Consider the following 26,073-nt stretch of genomic DNA (forward strand, 5'->3'; position numbering starts at 1 on the left):
ATTTATCTCCTAGTAAGGTGTATGGCATTATTGATTCAACTAACAGCTGGACAATGCACAAAGATGACAGAGCTGGCCAACAGTTTGGGAGTTACCATTTGACCTGGGCCTCTGTATGGGTGTACTGCAAGTACATCCCGTTTCCTATATGGTTCCTCCCCACCAGGGAAGTAAATGAAATTGTTTGGAAGGTTATCTCAAAGGCCAGTTTAGTAGGGAACACAGATGTACTTGTGTTTTTGTGTTTTGCTTGTGATAGTACTGGTAGTGGGCCACAGCATTGCTGTTATTGTCATAGACTGTTCAATAGTGGAACATTCAGGATGGCATACACTGATAGTTTAACATGCAAGGCAATTTCACTTGTAGTACACTGTCCTGGTTTTGTTACAAGTGGAATAGTGCCTGCTGAGAGTTGTAGTGCTGTTAGTCCCTGTACTTCACATGCCATACACAAACACTCTGGCCGCAAGAGAGTTTGGTTTCACATCTGGCATCACAGAGAGGGGGATTTAGACATTTGAACACAGGGGTGGTGGGTGGTTTGTCACTGAGGTGGGGAAAGGTGAATAGTGAGCATGCAAGACAAAACATTTTGGTGACACAAATGCTGTCGTGACTTACCAGACTCCACTTCCCCAGGTATTCCTGTCATGCCTTCTGGATGCAGGGAGTCCAATACCTTCTCCTCCCAATATGTGAAAGTAAGGGGAGGAGGTGGGGGTCCACCATCAGTCTTTAGGACCTCCAGCTGGTGCCTGGTGGCCATGGAATGTGCCTTCCCCCTGAGGTCATTCCACCTCTTCCTGATGTCCTCCCTGGTGCGTGGGTAAATGCCTACAGAATTCAACCTGTAGACTATCCTTTGCCACAACTCCCTTTTCCTGGCTGTTGATTTTTGCTGGGCCTGTGCTCCAAAAAGGTATGGCTCTACTCTGATAATTTTGTCCACCATGACCGTCAACTCATCATTAGTGAAATGTGGATCTTTTTGTGGTGACATGGTAGTGGTGGACGAGACGATGAGGTAGTGACAAAATGGGGAAAATTGGGTAATGAGGTGTGGGTGCTGTGATCTGAGTGGGTGACAGGTGTGTATAGTGTGGGGAACTAAATTGTGTGTTGTGTGTGTTGTGCAGGTGTGGGATGAGTGCTGTGTGAAATGTGTAGGGGTGCCTATTGTGTGCTTTGGTCTAATTTTGATTTTTACATGTGTGGTTGTGAGTCGCGTTCTGGTTGCAAAGGATTGTAGGATGTTAAGGAGTGTTATATAGTGCTGTCAGGTGTGTGGATCTGTGTCCGGTGTTAGGTATTCAAACTATCCAATGTGGTGTTTGACTGATGTGATTTCAGAGCACCGCGGTTCACACCGCCAATGCTTTTACGCCATCTCGTGATTTGAGGGTCATAATTTGATCAGAGGTTTTTTGAGAAGCTAGCGATGCTGGTGGTGGTACCACCTCTTTTCCATCATCCAGTGTCCTGTGGTTTCGGAAATTTGGCTGTATTTTGGTGGAGTTAGCTGTGTAACTCTCAATGCAGTGGTCTTTTGATGGCCGTCACCGCGGCGGTCTTGCCAAAAGACTACCAAACTTGTAATGAGGCCCTAAATGTACAAAGTCCTTTTACAGGTGCAGGAGACAGGGGCAGAAGCTTTTCACCTCCTAGCAAGGTAAACAGTGTTCTCTCCCAGCCATTCAATTTTAACTACAGCACTTTCGGGTACAGGCATCTATCTTTTATTCACTTCACAAGCAGTACCTGGATCACTGGATCGAGCTTCTTTCATCTTTGTAATATGGTTCTCGAAAGATCCTGGAAAAGGCTTAGACAACTGTCACCTTCCACAAAAGGCTTTGCTTGTTTGGTCCTCCACATAATTCTCTTCATTTGTCTTGAGTCAGTCAGCCTACCTAATGCATGTCTGGGTTGATCTGTGCCCCACTTTATGTGCCCTTTAAGGCTCATTGTACAACTCCTTTTTTTGGTTGCAAAAGGAGAAAATCACAGGTGCGATGTACTAGCCCTATTTTGCGAGCCGGTTCTCCATTTCGGACTCACAAAATAGGGACTGTGATGCGAAAATGGAAAGGCGCATCCCAAGGGCGTCCCTCCCTAATGGCGAGTCTCAGTGGTATATATGATTGTTTTGTGACAATGAATGAGGTCGCAAAACAAGAGCAGTTAACGCCAATTTCAAATTGGTGTTAACCCATTTGCAAATGGGTCCTCACTGGATCCATTACCCTTGGTGAATGGTAGCAAAAAATGCTTTCCAGTGAAGGCAGTGGTCTGTGGTCCCGCAGACCACTGCCTGCTCTTAAAAAAAAGGAAAATGATGCAGAGACGCACTGTGAAGTTAATACAAGATGAACAATAACACAATTTGAATTAAAACCTCGTAAAATAAGTTAATCCAAGAAGTGTACACATGTCTGTAAAAAGTTACTAGTCATCAATGCATCAGTTGAGGACTACATCCGTAGGAATTCCCATATAACAGTGTGCTCGTTACTGTCAGCAGAGGCGGTCCTTTCTTGCTATTCACTGGCCTCCACTCTCTGTCTGAAACTATTAACATTTTTCCTTGCTCGGTATTTGTGTGTGAAAATCTCAGGTCAACATTCAACCCAGTGCAGGAAAAAGTGACAACAGCAAACGCACTTAAGGGACAACCCTGTCCTTCTAAAGGACAGAAATGAACAGGAGGAGAAGGTTGAAGAAGCAAACAGCAGCGCACAGATGAACATCGGTGTATTTTAGAGGGCCCCCTGAATAGCTATGGCTACCACAAAGTTAGGAAGACCCTCATTCAGGTAGGATAGCGAAAGGATAGTTGTGAGAAGATAGCAGGTGGGTTCCCGCAATGTTCTCACAGGGTGCTTTCTGTTTTCCAGCATGAAGACCTGCGCAAGAGCATTTCTAATCTGGGCCTCGTTTTTTGCAGGATTATCATGTGCACAGCAGACCAGTAAGTTCTCCGATTATCCCCTGTATTTTAGAAATGAAACAACCGTACCAAATACATGCAATTATGTTGTTTTACTTTTTACCCTAAAATATCTGCATGCCAAAATTAAAAACAAGCCAAACTTCTATAAAACATTCACATCAACGGAATCAGGTGCGAGATTTGCATTTCTACAAAACATGAGTAGTACATGGTTCTTGTACAGAAAATAGCATTTGCTAATTGTATTCATTTTGCGTTTCGAGAAGAAATGTTCTTTTAATCTTCAAATGTAATTATTTACGTATGTGGGGCGGCGAGTGTTAAAAAGTATGCCAATTTATTTTAGTTTTGAATATTGCATATTTATGAAGTCGTTTCTACTTTTAAAGACAACATAAATGTAATAATTTACAATGAAAGAACATGTGATTGGGTTTAAAATTACATGTGGCTCTCTGTCGTGAAAAGCCAAATGCACACTTATTCCTGACCATAGAAGGCTACTTAATCACTAAACAAGCACTTTAGTGGCAGAGACAAGAATGCTTGAGTTCAGCGGTTCAGAAACATTATGTCTGCATTTTAGCTGTTACATGAGCCAGAACTTATTTTATGCGATTTTTGTTTTGCTGTTTAGGTTACAAATTGTAAACTGTTTGACTACTCCATGGATCTCAGCCAAAGGCGTGCCCAAGGCAAGCCTTGTCTGCAACCATCTACGCTCTGTGCAGGTGTAGGGTGGGAACTGCTGGTGCTGCAAATCTAGCTGACTAATCCAAATCCATAGTCAATTCAATTTCAGTGGTATGTTCCCAATTGCATACCTCGCACTCTTCTCTAGAATATGGCTTGTATGAGCCATTAATGAACTGAGAGTAGGCAGGCGAGCTTTTAACTATTTGGCTTGCGTACCTTGCCCATTTCAGGAGCCGGTCTGGTCTAATACTGTTCAGGAAAACTTTAAAAAACGTATCTTCTTTTTAAACACGCATCTCACTAAGGGCCAGATGTATGGAAGCCTTTTCCTGGTTGCAAACCGCAACATCGGGCCATTTGCGACCGGGAAAAGGCTTTTCCTCATGTAACACTCCTATTCTGCAAGTCTGTAACTTGTTACCGACTTGCAAAATAGGTTTGGGAGTTGCCATTAGGAAGGGGCGTGCCAAGGGCGTCACTTCCTCAGAGCGAGTCGCAGGGGGATGTAAGATTGTTTTGCATCTGTGAATGCAGTCACCACCAATGTCAAGTTGGTGGTAATCCATTCGCAAACAGGAATTGGTCCCCATGAGACCCCTTCCCTTTTGTGAATGGAAGCGAAAATACTTTTAAAGGGCAGGTAGTGGTCCCAAGGACCACTGCCTACGCTGGAAAAAGAAAAGAAAACTTTTCACTTTTTTGTTTGAAATGCATCCCTGTGAGTGGGACCATTCCCAATGGGGTCGCAAATCGTGGACCTACCTCATGAATATTGATGAGGTAGGTAATTTACGACCCCATTGGGAATCACAAACAGTGTTAAACACACTGTTATACATCCCGGTTTGCGATTTCCTAATAGCAAATTGCTAAGATTCACTATTAGGAAATTGCAAACCGAAACCTACATACATCTGGCCCTAAATGTCTACAACAGATGTTCAGCTTTTAATGCCACAGAACCCCTCGGGTTAGCTGTTAGACTGTACAATTCCCTTCATCAAACCTCAGAGCAACCAATCAGTTAGATGGTGAAAGACTTGAAGTGGGCCTAAGATAGGTCAATTGGGTCAATCATTGGCCGTATAGATTCTTGTGCAACCTACTAGTCATAGGCTACAATCTCAGTGGTTCAACCTAGTCTTGCATACTTTGAAGTTCAATAAATTGAGAACAGCACAATATTACTGGGAAATAGTCCACCCAGTGCTTTAGTGGTTAGCTGAAAATTGATTGTGCTTTCTATTATGTAAGCTTTGGCTATGTGAGGGATTGTATCAACATATCTGAAACAGCCAAGTGCAGTCTAAACAAAACTATACGTAAATAAACACAAATATGAAATCGACTTCGAGAAGATGAGAAAAGGTGTGAAAAAGCCTGTTTTGTGTGGAACACAACAGGATCTAGATAAAAAAGTAATCCATGGCTCCAGTTTTCAGGTCCCCAGCAGACCTGGAGCAGGAGTCCCTGTAGAAAGTAGGAGCAGCTCGGTGGTGAAGGGGCCAGTTTAAAATAACGTGCAGTGGTTCGCTGAGTCGTCCCTAGTGACACATTGAATTAGAGACTTAAAGCCTTTCAGGCCTTTTTTATTTGATCTATACCTAATGTAATTTGATACTAATAATAATGCTATAAACTTCTCACTGGTCAGAATCTGTTTGCTTACAACTTATTTTTGTGGTCTTTTTACAGACAGCTATCGGTTTTAAATAACATTATACTTAAACATATACAGAGTAAGCTTTGGGCTAGCACTAGCTCATGACTGAATAACTTTCATGTCTATTTCAGTTTCAGTTCCCTGCTCCCTGCTCGGTGGCATGCCTCTCTACTCTTGAGTTTGTCCAGGCTCAGGAGTATTTCTTTTGCAATGTTTCTCACTGGATAACCTTTATCCTTCCACAGCTTTCAGTGCTGACATGAGAGAACATTTCTTATCTGCTAAAACCCTATGAGTGGGCATCCCTTTCATGGCTCTCACCTCCCTTCCCTACTTGCCGACGCATGCCCAACACTTCACCACAGAACCCCAGAGACACTACAACTCATCCCATTAGCTCCTGCCCCACCTGAATTTCCCTCTGTTGGCTCTTTTATAACATTTCCCATTTTTTAAATGCTTTTGATAGGGTGTTGCAGTTCACAAATTGGTGTTGGGAAGCTCGCCTCCCCTAATGTGCATGGCATTTTATGCATGCTTTATTTTTCATTTCGGACCAAAATCCTGTGTCAGCTATCTTGGACTGGTGAATTAAAATGAACCGCAAAAAAAGATGACAAGGTGGCTATGGTGCGTCAGCTGGTACGCCCACATATGGGTTCACAAGGCCTCTGCCATTTTGTAATGAAAGAAATCTTTCTAAGATGGCCACCAATCCATGCCTATGTGTCCAGGCACTTCAACAGCAATCCTGAAATCGTTTTTGCCATTAAATTAAAGAAAACGCATTTCATGATGGTCACTAATGCATGTGCATGCTAACTTGCCATTGCACTAATGGAAAGCAAAAAGGCATTGGCAAATTCAAGAACATTTATTAGCTCTCTGCCTGCTTTACATTGCATATTAAAGTGGTTATTATAACTCAAATAAATGGTACTCAATTGACGGACTTCAGAAAGATGAGAGGCTGAGTCTGCCCTGCTGAGGTTTACTGCTGGCATTCATAATACTTATGTTTTTGGGTGTCCTATTTATACAAAGACCAATATTATTTTGAAAGACTGTAGAGTCAGCACCTATGCACACAAGGACTAACAAATCAGTAGGTATAGATGTTTGTAGTGCATCTGTTGCCCCTAGTTGTCCCCAAAACACAAACTCGTAATGAACCAACAGCTTGGGCTACAGCAATATAGAACCTATGATTAGGGTCACTCTTTGCTGAGCACATTACATTAGCAGAGATAAATTGTACCCTGAAAGAACAATGTTATGAACAGCTGTTTGAAAGGAGTCTAAAGGCGTATGCAGTACATGATTGCATAGTAAACACTTTTGACAAGGTGCCAGTGATTTTGATGCATCTTTAAGAAAGCCTATTGGTACACACTTCTTGAAGTATGAACAAAAAAGCATTACCTCTAAAATATTTTATTATAACAGAGAAGTAAAAGGAGCAAACACATAACTGCCAAGTTTTCAGATAGCTTATTTTTGGCATTTTTTAGGTTTCAGTCTATGAGTGACATTCTACTGTCGAATGTGACACTTTGAGTGACACTATCTCGCAAGCAAATACAAATAACCAGTATTTAATTATCTCTCTGTGAGTTGTCACTCCCTGTATCCAGATTTCACACAGAAATGAACATCCACCTAAAACAAGCTAAACCTATTAGTGTCCCCAGTACGTATTAGCAGAATCAGATCAGTGAGTAAAAACGATGATTTTGTTAATAATTAAAATTGCACGTTTCAATTCTGAAAGTATTAGACTGATTTCAACAACCCTTGGCCAGTCGCAGCAGCAGTGGTATTTGGAGTTTCTCCGACACTCTGTTCTCTCATTCACACCATTTTCCTCTTCCGTTTTCTCACTATTAACCACTTACTGGGCTGCAGGCTATGATGCACCCTGCTGTCTGACTGCAGGCAGGCTGAGCCTAGTGCTTGACGAGCAAGAAGCCAACATCTGGTCTGGCCGCAGTGCTGTCTCACAAGACTGCTTCACTGTAAGGCCATCTCTGCATGGCTGTTAGCTGCTGGAGGCGTTTTCCTGCTGGTAGGCAGTCAGGCACTGCCCTCTGTGTATTACCGAGCCTCAGATCCATCGACAGGGCAAAGGCTGGTTGGTCAACCATTACTGCTTGGATGGTAAAGCACATCCCAACCCCAGTGACCAAGGGTAAGTGGGGAGTTGTTCACTAGCTTTACTCATATTAATTCATTAGAGGTGGGTGGGCCTACAAATTACCAGGGCGAGCCGGGCTAATGGCCAGCTATGGCTCTAAGAAGTCCTGTTTAAGTTGAGCCTTGAAAATATTTGGCAGGTAAATTTTGCAACAGAAATTATGTTAGAATATGATACAGTCTCATCACAATCCCTAAAAGTGTATTTTTCTAACACACATAAGTGTTTCACTTTAGTGCATCAGATTATATAGTTCCATAAGTACTTATTAAAAAGTACGTTTTTTAACATGTACTGAGAAACATTCCAGCCACACCCTGAGATCAATGCTATTAGTAAAGAGGAAAGTCCGTTGTCATGTGTATTTCATATGTGGCTTAGGTTGTTATAATAGACGGCTGGAGCACCATTGTAGCCTTTTACATCAAACACAAGCGTGGTTGTTATATGGGGCACACCCGAGGCTTACATATTTGAATTGAAGGTGGTGTCTTACATGACAATGAACAAAAAGGAGGCTCAGAATTTATCTAGGATCGCACAATTTGGTCGCTGTGCAGTTCAGCCCCTAGAGGGTGTTTCTTTCCAACAGCAAAATTTAATGTGTTATTCCTAATTCATTTATGATGAGATTACAGGGTGGGTGACAAGCATATCTGCATTTTATTGTTAGCAGCTTTACATAGCGCAACATTTGCTCAAGGGCATCCGAGAACTTCACAACAGACACAGACTAGTTACAACCTTTTTCCTGCCCATGGAGATTTATACAGGACTCACAAGATGCAGAACTATTTACGCTAATGCCAGGACGGCCTTGCTTGTTGCAATATGCGTAGCTGAAAAACGCAATTAGGCAGGTCCTACGGGTGCACCTGCTGATGTGTCTGGTAGAAGGCCAGCAATGGATAGAGGAATAATGGATAGAGGAATAATGTCATCCCCTCAACCCAAGTATGTCCCTCCCAGAGGTAAAAGGTCACCAGCTAGGGATCAGTCAAGAACAGGGAATACTAATCAGGAGCTGGAGGGTACAGACCAGCAGCCGACAGGAATTGCTGCAGGTGCCAGCAGCTACATAAGAAAAAACCTTAGACTATACACAATGGGGGGGTTGGTCACAGGGCTTGGCCTGTGACCGGGCCCTGTGACCAACCCCCATCAGGCTGTCTACCACATGCCATGCACAGCCTTTGGTAAACATGGCACAGAGTTGGCAGTTGGGCCGCAGGGACCCCATCCCCAGGGCCCAAAAATATATATCTAGTGGAAGGGCATACAGCACCCCTTCCTGGGCCTTAATTGGTCCATAGAACCCCACCCGCCCAGGGCCAAATTCCAATAAAAAGGGGGAGGCTGCATGAGCCCCTCCCTGAGCCTTAAAAGGCCCTTCCTGGGGCCAAATACACTTAAACAGGAAAGGGGGTCTGCAACCTCCTTTCCTGTGTCTAAATAGGCCCCTGGGGACCCCATTCCCTTGGGCCATGTGTTATTTAAAGGGGAGGGGAGCCATGTGGCACCTTCTTCCGAGCCTCTTTAAACCCAGGGGACTGCATCCCCCAGGGCCAAAACCAAATAAACAGAGGATAGGCATGCAGCCCCCGCCCAAAGCTTTAATATGCCCTGGGGACCCCATCCCTGAGGCCAAAGCCAATAAAAAGGGTAGAGGCCACATAGCTACCCCGGAGCCTTCATAGGCCCTGGGGACCTCATTCCCTGGCACTGTGTGTTATTTTATAGAGGAAAGGAACCATGGGTCCTCAGTTTGAGAGCCTTATTAGGCCCCAAGACCCCATCCTTGGGGCCAAATTACACTATTAAGAGGTGAGGGGCACAAGACCCTCTCCTCAAATCTTAATTGGCCTTGTAGACCTCATCCCTTGGTGCCAAATTACAATTAAGATGGGATGGGCCACATGGCCCCCTCTCCAAGCTTTAAAAGGCCCCAGGAACTGCATCCTCCAGTACCAAACACAATTAAAAAGGAGAGGGGGTTGTGCAGCCACCCCTCCCTGATCCTCCCTCGGTCCCAGTGACCCCATTCCCCAAGTGAAAAAAACTAAAGTTAAAGTGACATTATAGCTATGTGCTGAGGTCTTAGCTTACATTGAAAAAAATGTATCATTGAAAAGAATCCAACCTGCACCCTCACCATGCACTGCATCTGATCACAAATACTTCAACACTCGAGAGATGTTCTGTGACATTATTGATAACATCCCTGATAACCTTTGAAACTACATAATTGATGACAACACTGTGCATGGCAGGGGCACAAGTTATGATTACTTGAGTTAACTATAGCTGGTGAATTTCAGTAGTTTTTTTAGTTTAGTATGTAAAATTGTAACTGACATTTTTACCTGACTATAACATCACTTTAAATATATATCAGTCGCCAGTAGGTAGTTATAGTTAGGACCATGTTTCCATAGAAAAAGCATTTTTTGACTTACCAAAAAAGGTGGCCCGGTGATTCTGATTGCGCACGGGAAGTTTTGTGATGATCCGTCAAGCTGGAGCCAACAAAAAAGGGGGCTCAAGAAACATTGAGTTTCCCATGTTAATTCCCATAAGACCTGTCAACACTTCTACAGCCCAAACCACTGGACAGAATTACAACAAATTTGGCAGAAAGCTAGCTGCTGGTAAGCACGTTGTGCTTTTTGTTATTTAGTGTATATCCATTTATATTTAAGGGCAGATACATTTGCATATCTCTGGCTGCGATTAATCGCGAAGTTCGTGAAGTTTCATGAATATGCATGCAAAAAGAAGCGTTGCAATTGGTTGACCGCAACCTGACTAAAAAGTTGCAACCGCTTTTTTATTTCATGATACATTCCCCATGGGTGAAAATTGAAATTAAAAGTGGCATAAAGGGTCAGGGTGAAGGTACCCTGATCCCAGGGGTGTGATATAGGTGTGTTTTAGGGGCAAATTATAGGTATAATATAGTTTTGCGTCAAAGCGCATGATGTGTATGAAAATTCATTAATTTCAGTGATTTATATGCAAAATATTCGCGATTATAGAAACATTTGAAAGAAAAAAACACAGACTCATTCATACACTAGTTCATTCACTCATACAGGCACTCAGAGGCTCATGCTCACACACCCGCTCATACATTCATGCACGCACTCAGACCCACTCATAAACTCACACACCCACTTTCAGACAGACTCAGACCTTCATGCACCCACTCACACATCTACTCACAGAGACAGGCCCTGTGGCCAACCTGCGCTGCTCACGGCCAAAGGCCATGCATGGAGCGGGGTTGGATGGTTAGAAGGGCCTTGCGACCAACCCCCGCCACGGAATAGCCTACAGTAATTAAAATTACTTTACGTTAAAAATACCATAGAAATTCACTGAAAAAACTAAGGTTACAGGGATGTTATAGTTAGGTTCTGAATTTACTCGTACAAAACCACAGAAATTCAGCAGTTATAGTTAGAATTCTTTCAAGTAACTATTAAACCGTGCCCTAAGATAACTATAACTCAGTCCTTTGCCATGCACAGCTAATTATTCCACATATTATGTCATTGATGAGATCTTGTATGGCATCTTTGATATCACTGCAACGTTTGCAATAACATTATTGATAAGAAAACTATGCATGCCAAGGGCGCAAGTTATACAGTAGTTGCCTTAGGGTGCGAGTTATAGTCACTTGAAAGAACGCTAACTATAACTGCTGAAACCTTTTTGTTTTACATTAAATTATTATATATATTTTTAATATATTAAAATGCCGTCTGGATTAAAATTTACTAGTAGTATCTTTCCACTTGTAAATTCAGTCTTAGACATCTCCACTCCCTCACTGGCATAGATGGAGACTCTTAAGTCTACATCTAGGTGTAAGTTTCTACTCATAAATGGGTGATTTGGAAAAAGTATGATTTACACTTAGAGGTAGTAACAGATACACATGTAAACTTTTCTTTGTGAATTAGGCCCTATGTATGTTTCACTGTTCCCTGGGTCACCTTCAAGGGGGTTAAAAAAATCTTATTTGTTTGTGTCATCAGTACTACTGCTTTTCAATAAGATTGTCAGCATGCATTGATTTCAGAGTTCTCCACGGAGAAATAACACACACAGCTGCCAACAACCTGGGACAACTTAATGCCAAAGTCTATAAATGTCTAATATTCTGGGTTTAAGGATTTGAAATGCTTTCAATGGCAAAGGTTGTGAAATTTCCAAAGAAAAAGGCAGATAGCAGATGCTTCTCAATGCTCTATTTAGACCATTGCATCATCCTGATTATACAGGACCTCTTTTTTAAATAGGAAAACATAGGTGGTCATTCCAACCTTGGCGGTAAAATCAGCTTACCGCTGTCAGAAGACCGCCAACATACTGCCGCGGCCGCGGTAAACCGCCATGGTCATTCTGACCCACAACAGGCAAACCGCCAAAATACAGACATCCACAAAAGTACGCCACACCAAAGGCCAGCGAGAAACTGGTGATGACCAAACCTCCACCGTCACGCCAACAGAAATACGCCCACACTATCACGACACACGAATCCACGCGGCGGTCTTTCAACCGCGGTATTCTATTGGCGGTACACACCGCCGCGCTCAAAATACACACACACTTACAAAATACAACCACATTCGACAAATCAAAATACACACACCTGATACACATACAAACACCACTCCCACACACCCAATTAAATATAAAACACACACCCACATCACCCTCAAACCCCCACTCCTCCAGAATCGGGACCACGCACAGAGAAATAGAGATCCGAGCACCCAGACGCGCATTTTACTTTCACCCAGCAATATTACCACGCACTTCACACAACACACCAATACACATCACCTCACTTAGCACCACACAATCCACCCCACACATCACCCACACCACCCCATGGCACCGCAAAGACACCCCAGGTTCTCTGAGGATGAACTCAGGGTCATGGTGGAGGAAATTGTACGGGCAGAGCCACAGCTCTTTGGGACACAGGTGCAGCACACCACCATTGCCAGGAAGATGGAGCTATGGAGCAGAATAGTCGACAGGGTAAATGCAGTGGGACAGCACCCAAGAAATAGGGACGACATCAGGAAGCGGTGGAACGACCTACGGGGGAAGGTGCGTTCAATGGTATCCAGGCACAACATCGCGGTGCAGCGGACTGGCGACGGACCCCCACCTCCTCCCCCAGAATTTACAACATGGGAGGAGCAGGTCTTGGCGATCCTGCATCCTGAGGGCCTCGCAGGAGTATCTGGAGGAATGGACTCTGGTAAGTCTCATCTACACAACTTCATCCCCCCCACCCCACCAGCATGCCAACTCATACCCCCACCCTCACCCCCATCACACCTACTCTTTGCAAATGTCTCACCATCACAACCCACCCATCCTAACCCCAAGCCCTGCATGCGACCACAAAGCATGGACACCCATCACCAAAGCATGCCCACTGCACATCCCCATCCCCCCCCAAACCACTGTCACAAAAGCCCCCACACAGGAATGCCAGCACTGGGGTACACGGGCACCCACCCATTGCACGCTATGGCACACACAGATGCAATAACCATCCATCTATACCCCTGCAGGACCCGAACGCCACGTCACCGCGCAGGAGGGTCCACAAATGTCCACTCCACCCCCAGAAGAGGCCCACAGTGATGACAGCACCTCTGTCAACCTGGATCTAGATGACCAGCCCGGCCCATCGGGGACCTCGGGACAGTCGGTTCCCCTCAGACAGCCACAGGCCACAGCAGACCTTCCCCCCTCTGGGAACACCAGCACAGCACCCACCCAGCGGGCCCATCCCTATGTCCCCAGGACACGTCAATCAGCGGTGTGTCCAAGACTACAGGGCACCCAGGTTAACCCACCACCCCAACAACAACAGGGACCTGGGGGCAGTGGTAGTGGGAACACGGTCCAGGGGACAGAGGCCCAGGGAAACAGGGGAACTGGGAGGGCTGCAGTGCGACAGGGGGGGGACAGGCCCAGGGAACCCACTCTCCACAAGGCCTTCTCCGGCATCATGGGAGTCTACCATCATTCCCAGGAGACGATGGCGACGGTCCTGGCCAGGTTTCAGGAGATCCAGTTCCTGCAGGAGGAACAGTATTTGGGGTTCAGGGAGGAACTACGAACCATCAGTTCCGCCCTGGGCACCATTGTAGGGGCTCTGAATCAGGTAGTCACCACATTGCGGGACACTGTGGCACCACAAAGGGCCCCTGACACTAGCATGGACCAAGAACTGCCTACCACCTCTGCCGGCGCTAGTGGACAGGAGGCCCGCCACAGGACCAACAGGCCCCCAGCACCCCACCCCCTGCAGAAGGAGAACCACCCTGCAAGCGGGCCCTGAGATCCAGGAAGAATACAGAGTAAGATGCCAAGACCCCCGCCAGCAAAGGATATCTCCCTGATTGTCATCCCACTGACCCACATTGTCACCCTGTCCATCCTTAAACTGCCCCTGCTCCACTTCCCACAGCCATTTGGACAATGCACCTGTGATAATACTAGTCTGGACTCTGCCATGGACAATCCTCCACCATCACCCCTCACCGATTTGCAACCACCCACCAATATAGAGCACAGAAATAAACGCAGTTATTGCACAAAACATTCTGGAGTCTGGCTGTGATTTAGTACAAATGTATTAGAGATTACTGTGCCAAAATGCATATTTACATTGTGATGCCAACATACCACTGTCACACAGCTGTAGTCCTTGGGGAAAAAAAGCAGATGTCACGCAGTGGGGCCCACATCTCTGAAATCGGAAGGGAAAATCACAACTCAGTTACCATACACTGGGGGAAAAGGACAGACAGTAGAGACGTAGTACTGGTTTAGTATATGCAATATGCCGGTGTGGATTCTTACCTGTGTGTCACTGAAAATACTGCTGTATTACTGTGTTCCTGTTGTCTATGTCGTCCTCTTCGGCTTCCTCGTCTTCACTCTCCACAGGCTCCACAGCTGCTACAATACCACCATCTGGACCATCCTCCTGCAGAAAAGGCACCTGGCGTCGCAAAGCCAGGTTGTGAAGCATACAGCAGGCCACAATGATCTGGCACACCTTCTTTGGTGGGTAGTAGAGAGAACCACCTGTCATATGGAGGCACCAGAACCTGGCCTTAAGGAGGCCAAAGGTGCGCTCGATCACCCTCCTAGTTCGCCCATGGGCCTCATTGTAGCGTTCCTCTGCCCTTGTCCTGGGATTCCTCACTGGGGTCAGTAGCCATGACAGGTTGGGGTAACCAGAGTCACCAATTAGCCACACACGGTGCCTCTGGAGTTGACCCATCACGTAAGGGATGCTGCTATTCCTCATGATGTACGCGTCATGCACTGAGCCAGGGAACTTGGCATTCACATGGGAGATGTACTGGTCTGCCAAACACACCATCTGTACATTCATTGAATGGTAACTCTTCCTGTTTCTGTACACCTGTTCACTCCTGCTGGGGGGCACCAAAGCCACATGTGTCCCATCAATGGCACCTATGATGTTGGGGATATGTCCAAGGGCATAGAAGTCACCTTTCACTGTAGGCAAATCCCCCACCTCAGGGAAAACGATGTAGCTGCGCATGTGTTTCTGCAGGGCAGACAACACTCTGGACAACACCTTGGAAAACATAGGCTGAGACATCCCTGATGATATGGCCACTGTTGTTTGAAATGACCCACTTGCAAAGAAATGGAGCACTGACAGCACCTGCACTAGAGGGGGGATCCCTGTGGGTTGGCGGATTGGTGACATCAGGTCTGGCTCCAGCTGGGCACACAGTTCATGGATAGTGGCTCGGTCAAGCATGTATGTCAGTATGACATGTCTTTCCTCCATTGTCGACAGGTCCACCAGCGGTCTGTACATGGGAAGATTCCTCCATCTCCTCGCATGTCCCAGCGGACGGTGCCTATGAAGGACAACAGCGAGCACAGAGTCAATCAACCCACAGGTACGTAACCACAGCTTGCACATAACACGATTCCCAATGCATTGAATGGCTTGTATGAGTGTTGATGCAAGGCCTAGGTATGTGTGACGCAGTAGAAAGAAAGCCATGTGGGCCCCTGAAATGGCGGCTGCCTGACCTGTGAAGTGCGACAATGGGATGTGAGGTAAATGCGCTGGCGTGGCACACCGTGGCGGTAGGCGGTCAAAGACCGCGGCGCTAAGCACCATTGGTTAACATTGAACCCTATGGGTCTCAGGAGCCAATGAAGATGTGCGCCGGCGGTCGCGGTACGCACCGCCGCGGGACGTACCGCAGCGGGCATGACCGCCATTTTCTATCAGCTTAATCACTCGATACCTGATCTTCGACAGGAGAGGACCGACACTGCAAGTGCTGCTGTGACCTCGGTCTGGAAGAGACAATGGCTCATGCGACTTGGGAAAGGGCCTTCACTGCTCAGGAATTGGAGAAACTTGTGGATGGGGTCCTCCGCCAGTATGCGCTACTCTACGGTCCTCCAGACCAACAGGTAAGTACACTGGGACCATGCTTTGTGGGCAATGCCTGTGTTGAGTGGGGTGGATGAATGATGGTGGGGAGGGGAGCGATTGAGGCATGCATCAAACGACGAATGAGAGCATGTGCCACATGGCAAGGGTAGGGATGGTGGGCCACTCACATTGAGCATGCAGATGGTGATGACTATTTTTCCCCCCCTGTACATTTCACATAGGTCAGCGCCCACCAGAAGATCGATATTTGGCGTGCCATCGCCAAGGACGTCCGGACCCTGGGGGTCGCCACAGACGGGGCACCCACGGCCGGAAGAGATGGGAGGACATCCGACGCTGGAGCAGGAAGACGGCGGAGGCTCAGCTGGGGATGGCCTCCCAACGTGGGAGGGGTGCCAGTCGGACTTTGACCCCCCTGATGTCCCGGATCCTGGCGGTGGCCTACCCCGATTTGGATGGGCGCGTGAGGACATCACAGCAGACACAAGGGGGTGAGTACACTCTCATTCTGTTGACTTTGCGCGCAGTGGAGGTGTCTGGGTGGGGGAGGAGGGCTGTGGGTATCCCTAGGCCAGGGCGATTTCTGTAGGCTAGGCCCCTCCGTTAGGCATGGCCCTGTGCCCCCACCCCCCACCTCTGTAGGGTGCCAAGTACAGTAAATGAAGGCCCTGTGTCATCTATGTGTGCAGATGTCGTCCATAGTCTTGCAGGCCATGTCCCACGGATTGAGTAGTGGACCCCAAGTGCGCGGCGTAGTGCAGGGGGCTTCTGTGTCTGTCCTGTCCGCCAACGGTGTCGCCAATGCATGCACTCAACATGTCTTTATTTTCTCCCCCCCTTTTTTGTGGTCTTCCTGTTCATGTGTGCATTAGCATCATCAGGCGGAGGAGAAGTGGCATCGGAGCACGAGGGAGCTGCATCCCACATGGCCATGGAGGGCCATGCAACGGACTCCGAATTCACCAGTGGGACGGAGGGCGAGGGGAGCTCCACAGCGGGGACTCGGGCAGACATCAGCGACACGGACTCGTCCTCTGAAGGGAGCTCCCTTGTGGTGGCGGCAACATCTGTGCCCCCCGCAACAACAGGTACAGCCGCCACCCACCGCACCAGCACCGCCCTCCCAGCAGCCCCTCAGCGTTTGCACCGTGCCCGCTCACCCAGGAAGTTGGGCATCTCCTTCGCCCCAGGCACCTCAGGCTCTGCCCCAGTCACCCCTGCTGCCCTCAGTGAGGAGGTCATTGACCTCCTGAGGAGGCTCACTGTTGGGCAGTCTGCCATTTTGAATGCCATCCAGGGTATAGAAAGAGAGGTGCACCAGAGTAATGCATACCTGGAGGGCATTCATTCTGGTCAGGCTGCCCTACAGCGATCGTTCAACACTCTGGCCTCAGCACTGATGGCAGCCATTGTCCCCGTCTCTAGCCTCCCCCCTCCAACTTCCTCCACCCAGACCCTATCACGTGTACCTCTGCCTATCCCTGACACACCATCAGACCAGCCTGCACACACCTCAACACCCAAGGGAAGCTCAGGCAGACATAAGCACCACACATCACACAGGCAGTCACACAAGCAACATCCACATACAGACATACCAACACCCACTGCCTCCACTGTGTCCCCCTCCTCCTCGTCTCCCTCCTCCCTCCCTGTCACGTCTCCACTCACACCTGGATGCACAACATCTTCAGCCACTACGTCCATCACCAGCACACACACCAGAACCCCCCGCACACGTGCAGTCACCACCCCCGCTACCATTTACACGTCCCCTGTGTCCTCTCCCAGTGTGTCTGTGACCCCCTCTTCCAAGATACACAAACGCAGGCAGCCACCCGCCCAACAGCCATCCACCTCACGACAGCCTCCAGCCCAAGCACCTGCACCCAAAGACACCAGACTTCATACTCCTACAACCACAACCTCTTCCTCCACTCCCATACCCACTACACCTACCGGTCCCACTGCTCCTAAGAAGCTTTTCCTGTCCAAACTCAACCTCTTTCCACCAACTCCCCCACCCCGTCCATGTCATAGGACTATAGTCAGCACCTCAGCCACGACAAAACCGGGCCCTGTCATGACAGTCTGCCATGGACTGTGGAGTCCCCCACCCTCCAGGGCAGCAAGTTCAGTACGGAGCCAAGGCACGGGCAGCCCACCCCCGGAGAAACATCCAAAGATAGGCAGTGGCCGGCGCGAGAGGGTGAAAACAGCAGGGACTAAAACCCCTACCATGGCTCCGGCAGGAAGTGTGGAGACAGCTGGCACACCGCCCAAGGAGGGGAAGGGACACAGGCGATCAGGGAAGGCTGGAAAGGGCAGCACGCCCGACAACACCGCCATCAGCCCAGCTGGCCAGGAGGGCCCCGCCAGCCCCATCCCAGGTGGGCAGGAGGGCCCCGCCAGCCCCATCCCAGGTGGGCAGGAGGCCACCAACAGGCCCGGCACTGCAGCCCAGGAGGGCCCCGCCAGCCACAGGACAGATGGGCAGGAAGGCTCCGCCAGCCACAGGACAGGTGGCAAATGACCTCCACGTCATGGCCAGATCCGCTGCACTGTCACCGCCGTATCAAGCACCGCTGAACTGGGCTCTTCATCTCAAGCACTGCTGCACTGGGCCCTTCATCTCAAGCACCGCTGCACTGGGCCCTTCATCTCAAGCACCACTGAACAGGGCACCGCCGTCTCAAGCACAGCTGAACTGGGCTCTTCATTTCAAGCACCGCTGAACAGGGCCCTTCATCTCAAGCACCGCTGAACTGGGCCCTTCATCTCAAGCACCGCTGAACAGGGCACCGCCGTCTCAAGCACCGCTGAACAGGGCACTGCCGTATCAAGCCCCGAGGAACTGGGCCCTTCATCTCAAGCACCGCTGCACTGGGCCCTTCATCTCAAGCACCGCTGAACAGGGCACCGCCGTCTCAAGCACCGCTGAACTGGGCACCGCCGTCTCAAGCACCGCTGAACTGGGCCCTTCATCTCAAGCACCGCTGAACAGGGCCCTTCATCTCAAGCACCGCTGAACTGGGCCCTTCATCTCAAGCACCGCTGAACAGGGCACCGCCGTCTCAAGCACCGCTGAACAGGGCACCGCCGTCTCAAGCACCGCTGAACTGGGCCCTTCATCTCAAGCACCGCTGAACTGGGCCTTTCATCTCAAGCACCGCTGAACAGGGCACCGCCGTCTCAAGCACCGCTGAACAGGGCCCTTCATCTCAAGCACCGCTGAACTGGGCCCTTCATCTCAAGCACCGCTGAACAGGGCACCGCCGTCTCAAGCACCGCTGAACAGGGCACCGCCGTCTCAAGCACCGCTGAACTGGGCCCTTCATCTCAAGCACCGCTGAACTGGGCCCTTCATCTCAAGCACCGCTTAACAGGGCACCGCCGTCTCAAGCACCGCTGAACAGGTCCCTTCATCTCAAGCACCGCTGAACTGGGCCCTTCATCTCAAGCACCGCTGAACAGGGCACCGCCGTCTCAAGCACCGCTGAACAGGGCACCGCCGTCTCAAGCACCACTGAACTGGGCCCTTCATCTCAAGCACCGCTGAACTGGGCCCTTCATCTCAAGCACCGCTTAACAGGGCACCGCCGTCTCAAGCACCGCTGAACTGGGCCCTTCATCTCAAGCACCGCTGAACAGGGCACCGCCGTCTCAAGCACTGCTGAACTGGGCCCTTCATCTCAAGCACCGCTGAACTGGGCCCTTCATCTCAAGCACCGCTGAACAGGGCACCGCCGTCTCAAGCACCGCTGAACAGGGCACCGCCGTCTCAAACACCGCTGAACTGGGCCCTTCATCTCAAGCACCGCTGAACTGGGCCCTTCATCTCAAGCACCGCTGAACAGGGCACCGCCGTCTCAAGCACCGCTGAACAGGGCACCGCCGTCTCAAGCACCGCTGAACTGGGCCCTTCATCTCAAACACCTCTGAACAGGGCACCGCCGTCTCAAGCACCGCTGAACTGGGCCCTTCATCCCAAGAACCGCTGAACTGGGCCCTTCATCTCAAGCACCGCTGAACAGGGCACCGACGTCTCAAGGACCGCTGAACAGGGCCCTTCATCTCAAGCACCGCTGCACTGGGCCCTTCATCTCAAGCACCGCTGCACTGGGCCCTTCATCTCAAGCACCGCTGAACAGGGCACCGCCGTCTCAAGCACCGCTGAACTGGGCCCTTCATCTCAAGCACCGCTGAACTGGGCCCTTCATCTCTAGCACCGCTGCCCCATGAGCGGCAGGGGCTGGCCCGCATCTGTGTTGGGCAGGGCTGCACGAAGCACTCTGAGCACAAAGCCACCTCCAGAACCAGTGGAGACTGTTATCCACTTGTGAGACTGTGGCTTAGCACTCCCCAGGATGGTCCAGTGGGCAACCTACCCACTGCAGAGACTTGTGAGACTGTGGCTTTGCACTCCCCAGGATGGTCCAGTGGGAAAACCACCCACTGCAGAGACTTGTGAGACTGTGGCTTTGCACTCCCCAGGATGGTCCAGTGGGCAAACCACCCACTGCAGAGACTTGTGAGACTGTGGCTTTGCACTCCCGAGGATTGAACAGTGGCCATGGAGGCCCCTCATGGATCTGGCGTCGTTCACTTATCTGGCTGAGGTGCCCCCCCTTCCCTTCCACCTGAGGTGCCTGTAGTTTTGCTATCTGATGCCCCTGCAGTGTTCTCTCCGTTGGAGTCAGGTATCTTGTGTGGGCTTTGCCCATGTGATTTGGGCCCAGTGGTCCACGGACAATGCATGCTACAATGCTCGGACTTGTACATTTATGTATATAAGATTTTTTGATGTGTAGATATATTTTTAAGCCAGTTATACAATATATTCCAATGTTTAGAATCATTTCCTTTTGTATTTGCATTCTTCCGGGGTGTTTGGGGGGTGTCACTCTGATGTGTTGCTATGCATTGATGTGTGTGTTGTAGTGGGTGAGGGTGAGGGTGGGTGTGTCGCTTATGTGTGTACCCGTAATATGTTCTTCTCCCCCCTCCCCTGTGTCGTAGGCGTGGTACTCACCGTTGTCTTCTGCGCCGATATTCGTGCTCCTGGTAGAGGAGTAGGAACACTATCGCTGGGAGTATGTGGAGTTCGGGTTCCATGCTGTCCTGATTCCTCGTGGGGTATATGGAGGTGGGCGTTTTCCCTTCGAAATGGCTGTTTCCGCCGTGTTTTTATCGGCGGGGTTACCGCCCCGGAAAAGGTGGCGGATTGGTAGCTTGTGATACAGTGGGCGGTACATTGTCTCCCGCCTGTCTGTTGGCGGTGACCGCCGCGCTGTTTGTTTGTGCCGCCGTGGCGGGTGGTGTGGTAATGTGTCGGTCTCTGTTGGCGGTTTCCGCCAGGGTCGGAATTCCATTTTTTACCCCGCCAGCCTGTTTGCGGTTGGGCCGCAGGTTTAACACCGACCGCCAGGGTTGGTATGACCCCCATAGTGTCTAATATGCAGGTCACTTGTGACAGAGTTTGCAAAACATATATTTTTGCTATTCCTTTAAAGCAGAGAAGAGCTTGAGGTCATTCAGCAAGCTAATGAGCTTCCCATAATTTCGCTCACATATAGGGGGTTATTACAACTTTGGAGGAGGTGTTAATCTGTCCCAAAAATGACGGTAAAGTGACGGATATACCACCAGCCGTATTACGAGTCAATTATATCCTCCAAAGTTGTAATAACCCCCATAATGTTCTAACTTTCTGTCTCTCTGAAACTCTTGCTTATATATGCTTCAATGACTGTTTGAGTCATATGTCTATAACTACGCCCTCGGAATTTTGAAGAATGATTTTTTCTCATTTAGTCAAGCCAGTGCAAGAATTCTGTCATTCTAATATCACTCTAATTTTATGTTTGGTGGTTAGCCTCCCCCCCTTTTTTAGCTCTCATAGAGTGATTTAAGATGGTACTATTTAGAAATGCCTCCTTCTGTTTTAGTTGGGAATGGTAGTGTTAATAAACTTTATTTGTTCATTCCACTGAAAGATGGCGCTCATTTAGCATGCCATCATAATACTGCATTTAAAATAATTGATATTTGTGGTTTCATATTACATCACTGGATCTGAATATTGGTTAAAAAAAATTATGTCGTTTTGTCACTTATGGGACCTGTTTGATATACTTTAAGTCTCTAAAGGGAACACTAAAGTTTAATCTTTTTTAGTTACACACTCTACTCTATGATGGTACTTACTCAGAACGCAATTATACACATATTGAGTGTATCGTGGGTAGTCCTTTCATTATTTCATTTCATTTTAGCAAGTTTAAAGAGGGTCCTGAACTCTGGTTATGTACACGTGGGATTTGTAGGAGAGCATACAGTCACATAAGTGTTATAGAAAATACAGGTCGCTATTTAGTTTGATGCTTACTATATTTTACTTGCTTATGTATTTTCTCACCCTGATGAAGTTGTGGAAAAAGGAGCATGATGAAGCACCTACTGGCTAGAGGAAATTGATGCAATTAACGAAAATAATATTGGATACTGCATGTGAGACCTGATGTGTGATCTTTGACTTGCTCAACTTTAAAGATTTGATATGGGAAGTCAGCAAGCGTGATTACACCATAAGCCAAAACACCCCATTGTTGTATTTGCCGTATTGGCTGCAGACCCCATTGCACAAGATGGAAGAAGCATTTAACATTGTTAATGAATATGCTACCAGTATGGTCAACAACCTATTGTTTCTTTTGGTAGCAAATAAGCTGCAATATGAGATAATGCACTTTCAAGAGTAACTGTGGCCCACAATACTGGATATGAGGAACAAAAATAGGCTGTCTACTTTCAATCCCAGCAGCAAGCTTAGAAGTGTCCTACGTATTGTTTTTTTGGGGGGAGTTTCAGGACTGGTCTCAAGCACACAGTTACAGGAAACTGTATTTCTCAATTGTGCGGATACACGAGGCTGACTACACTAGATCTCATGAGCAACTGATCTATTTGCATGGGAAATGGAATATATATACATTCACTGATAAAATTTAAAGTGACATTATAATTAGGTGAAAATATCAGTTAAAAGGTTACATTTTAAACTGAAAAAAACACTGAAATTCGGCAGTTACAGTTAAATGAAGTAACTATAATTTGCATCCCCACCATGCACAGGAAGTCATTTCAGATGTCACATTGAGGTTATCAATGATATCATGGAACGTGTCATGAGTGATGCAATATGTGAAGAACTAAGCAGTACATGGCAACAGCCCAAGTCATAGGTACTACAGTTCACAATAACTGGTGATTTTCTGTGGTTTTCCGAGTAAATGTAACATTTTAACTGATATTTTCACGTAGCTATAACAATACTTTAACCTTTGTTTTTTCAGTGAATTTCAAGGGTCTCCAGGGTTTTGTCAGTGTCCTTTGCTGCATGACCTTTCGCCCCCACAGGTGGTCAAGGCCCTGTTGCTGGACAACCCTATGGTCATGTAGGGCCCTGAGGCCCAGTACATTTTGTCCACAGTGTTACTGTGGTACTACAGTAAAAGTGCACAGGGACTGCACTGAGCCCTGCAGTAGTACCATGGTGCAGCAAAAAACTATTTTTAATTTGACTCCGGGGTGTGTTGCCCCCCCACAAGGGACAGAGGGTCAAGTTTCCCTAAGTTATCTATAACTTGCACCTCCACCATATACTGTGTTGTCATCAATGACATAAATTCAGATGTTGCTGTGATGTTATCAATGATGCCATAGAACATGTTCTAAGTGATGTAGTATCTAAGATATCTTTCAGTGCATGGTGAGGGTGCTAGTTATAGTTACTTTTAGGGCATAAGTTATAGTTACTTGAGATAACTACATCTTTTTATCAATGTGTTTTGCAAACCGCAGAACTGTCACCTAAAAAAGGTATCCTGACACTGACTGAGCATAGACCCACCCAGACATGTATGAACCTTAGAGCTTATACAGCCAGCCTTCAATATTTTCATTGTTAATTGTAAAGCATAAAACCAATGGTGAATGGTAAATTTCAGTGCTTTTGTTAATTTAACACAGTATGTTTTAACTGGCATTTTCATCTAACTACGACATTCCTTTGACCTTTGTTTTTTCATTGAATTTCTAAGGTGTTTTAGTGTAAAGTAATAAAGCCTTACTGTATTATTTTTAAATGTTATCAGGAGTCTTCTGCATTCCCTGCAGCACTCCACAACATTCACAACGTTACGAAAATGTTTGGTGGTGCCCCTGCCCTTCTAGGGGCAAAACCAGCAGGAAAATATATAATTTATAAATGCCCTAGGGCATTATGTGGTGCTCCTTGCAGGAACAGTGAATAATAAATGTGTGGCTCCTGCTGCACATTTATATTTCTTCTAATTTAATATTTTTTTTTTTTTTAAGTGTTTTTGATGTTGGGTGAGTGTTGGGGGAGATGTCAGGGGACCTGACAATTTTTTGTGAAGTGGGTGCCCTGGGCCACCCACAACTCCCTTTTCATTTGTGATCTCAGGGGGAGCAACATACCTCCTCCCCCAAACAAATACACATGCCCCCTGGAATGGGGTCCCCGGGGCCTCTCTGAGACTTGGGATGGTGTCCACATGCTCCCTCCCCATTGTAGAAATACCTGTCCCAGGGGATGGGTCCACGGATCTGCATGCTGGTCACCCTCCCTATTACATAACTGTGCCCTGCGGGATAGGGTCTACAAGGCATCTACCAGATTCAGGGAAAAGGACCGCAAACCCCATCTCCATTATATAAGCATTGGATCCAGTGGGTGAGTTGCTCAGGCCACTCAAAGGTTCATGGATAGGGGGTACATGCCCTCTCCCCAACAAAAAAATCCTGCGGTCGCTAGTAGGTAGTTATAGTTAGGACCTAGTTTCCATAGGAAAGGCATTTCACAAAATTAGTTTGTCATTCACTTCAGCTGCTGTCTGGAAAGTTTTGGGGTGATCCATCAAGTGGGGTAAAGAATAAGGGGTGGTCGAAAAAGGCACGTTTCCAATGTTAATTCCCGTAGGGCTTTTGAACAGGTCTACAGCCCAAATTGGATGGAATTAGACCAAATTTGGAAGAAAGGTAGCTCTTGGTCCAAAAAGCACTCTTTTGTGCTGTGATTTTTTGCATATCTGTCCAGTAGTTTTTGAAATGTTTAAGAAAAACCAAATTTGTATATATAGGACACAAAGGCTCATGAACCCTCCTGATCCTGTGCTGAGATCTGATTGGCTGCTAACACTTCAACAAGAAAGTGTTGGCAGCCATGTTTGAGACTCAGCTTCAGCCGAATCCCAGAAAAGACACAAAAGGGGCCAAGATAGGGACATCCTGACCCCTTTAGTTCTGATGGTGGGATCCCAGAGTGACCCACCCTGAGCAAAAAAGCACTTTGTAAACATTTTTCGGCAGAAGCCACAGCAGATCTATTAAAACATTTTTTTTAAAGAAAACAAGCGGCGGCTCCCATGCTTGTTTCACAGGAGCCCCCGGGTGAGCCAGGACCTGGAGCCACTCATATTTTTTATAATGCGGGGGCTGCCTGCCCCCGTACCCTTCCAGGTACCGCCATCTCCCTGAGGCACTTATTTAAAATAATGCGGGGAAGCCACCTAGCCCCCCACAGCCCTGGGGACCAGCACCTCCCTGGGGCACAAAATAACATTAAATGTAAGGCAGGCCACTGATGGCTCCAGGGACCGCCACCCCTCAGGATCGGCTCCTGTTATGTCTGGGGGGTTCCCAGTCCTAGGACAAAGAAATTTGCTCTGACTTGGCAGGAGCTTTGGTAGCGCCCACCGAGTCAGCGCAAACATGCAGCTCAGATGAAGTGAGAGCTGTCAAACACCTCTCACTTCAGTCAAGTGGAGATTTCCTCTGTTTCCCTGTCTGCAAGATGCAGACAGGCAAACAGAGGAAACTGCTCTCACACAGAGGGAGCAGCTTTAGCAGCTCCCTCTCTGTGACAGCATTGCTGGCCCCCACAGATGGTGGGGAGCCAGCCGGGACCGCAGGAGCTTTCAGGCTCCCCATGCAGTCCCCAAAGTTGTGACTCAGTGTCCTGGGGGCACCCAAGTCACATGGCG

At 47.9% G+C, this 26,073-nt stretch overlaps 1 protein-coding gene across 1 annotated transcript in view; it reads left to right on the top strand.

Annotated features, from left to right (window-relative positions):
* Positions 1-2,709: 2,709 nt before the first annotated feature.
* LOC138287867 (podocan-like) overlaps positions 2,710-26,073 on the top strand; it is a 98,641-nt gene continuing 75,277 nt past the window's right edge. The window contains exons 1-2 of the mRNA XM_069228796.1: positions 2,710-2,816; positions 2,898-2,971. Coding sequence (XP_069084897.1) covers positions 2,782-2,816; positions 2,898-2,971 — 109 coding nt within the window. The 5' untranslated portion in view covers positions 2,710-2,781. The remainder of the gene's footprint in view (positions 2,817-2,897; positions 2,972-26,073) is intronic.

The sequence above is a fragment of the Pleurodeles waltl genome, chromosome 4_1 (assembly GCF_031143425.1).
Source record: "Pleurodeles waltl isolate 20211129_DDA chromosome 4_1, aPleWal1.hap1.20221129, whole genome shotgun sequence".
Lineage (NCBI taxonomy): Eukaryota > Metazoa > Chordata > Amphibia > Caudata > Salamandridae > Pleurodeles > Pleurodeles waltl.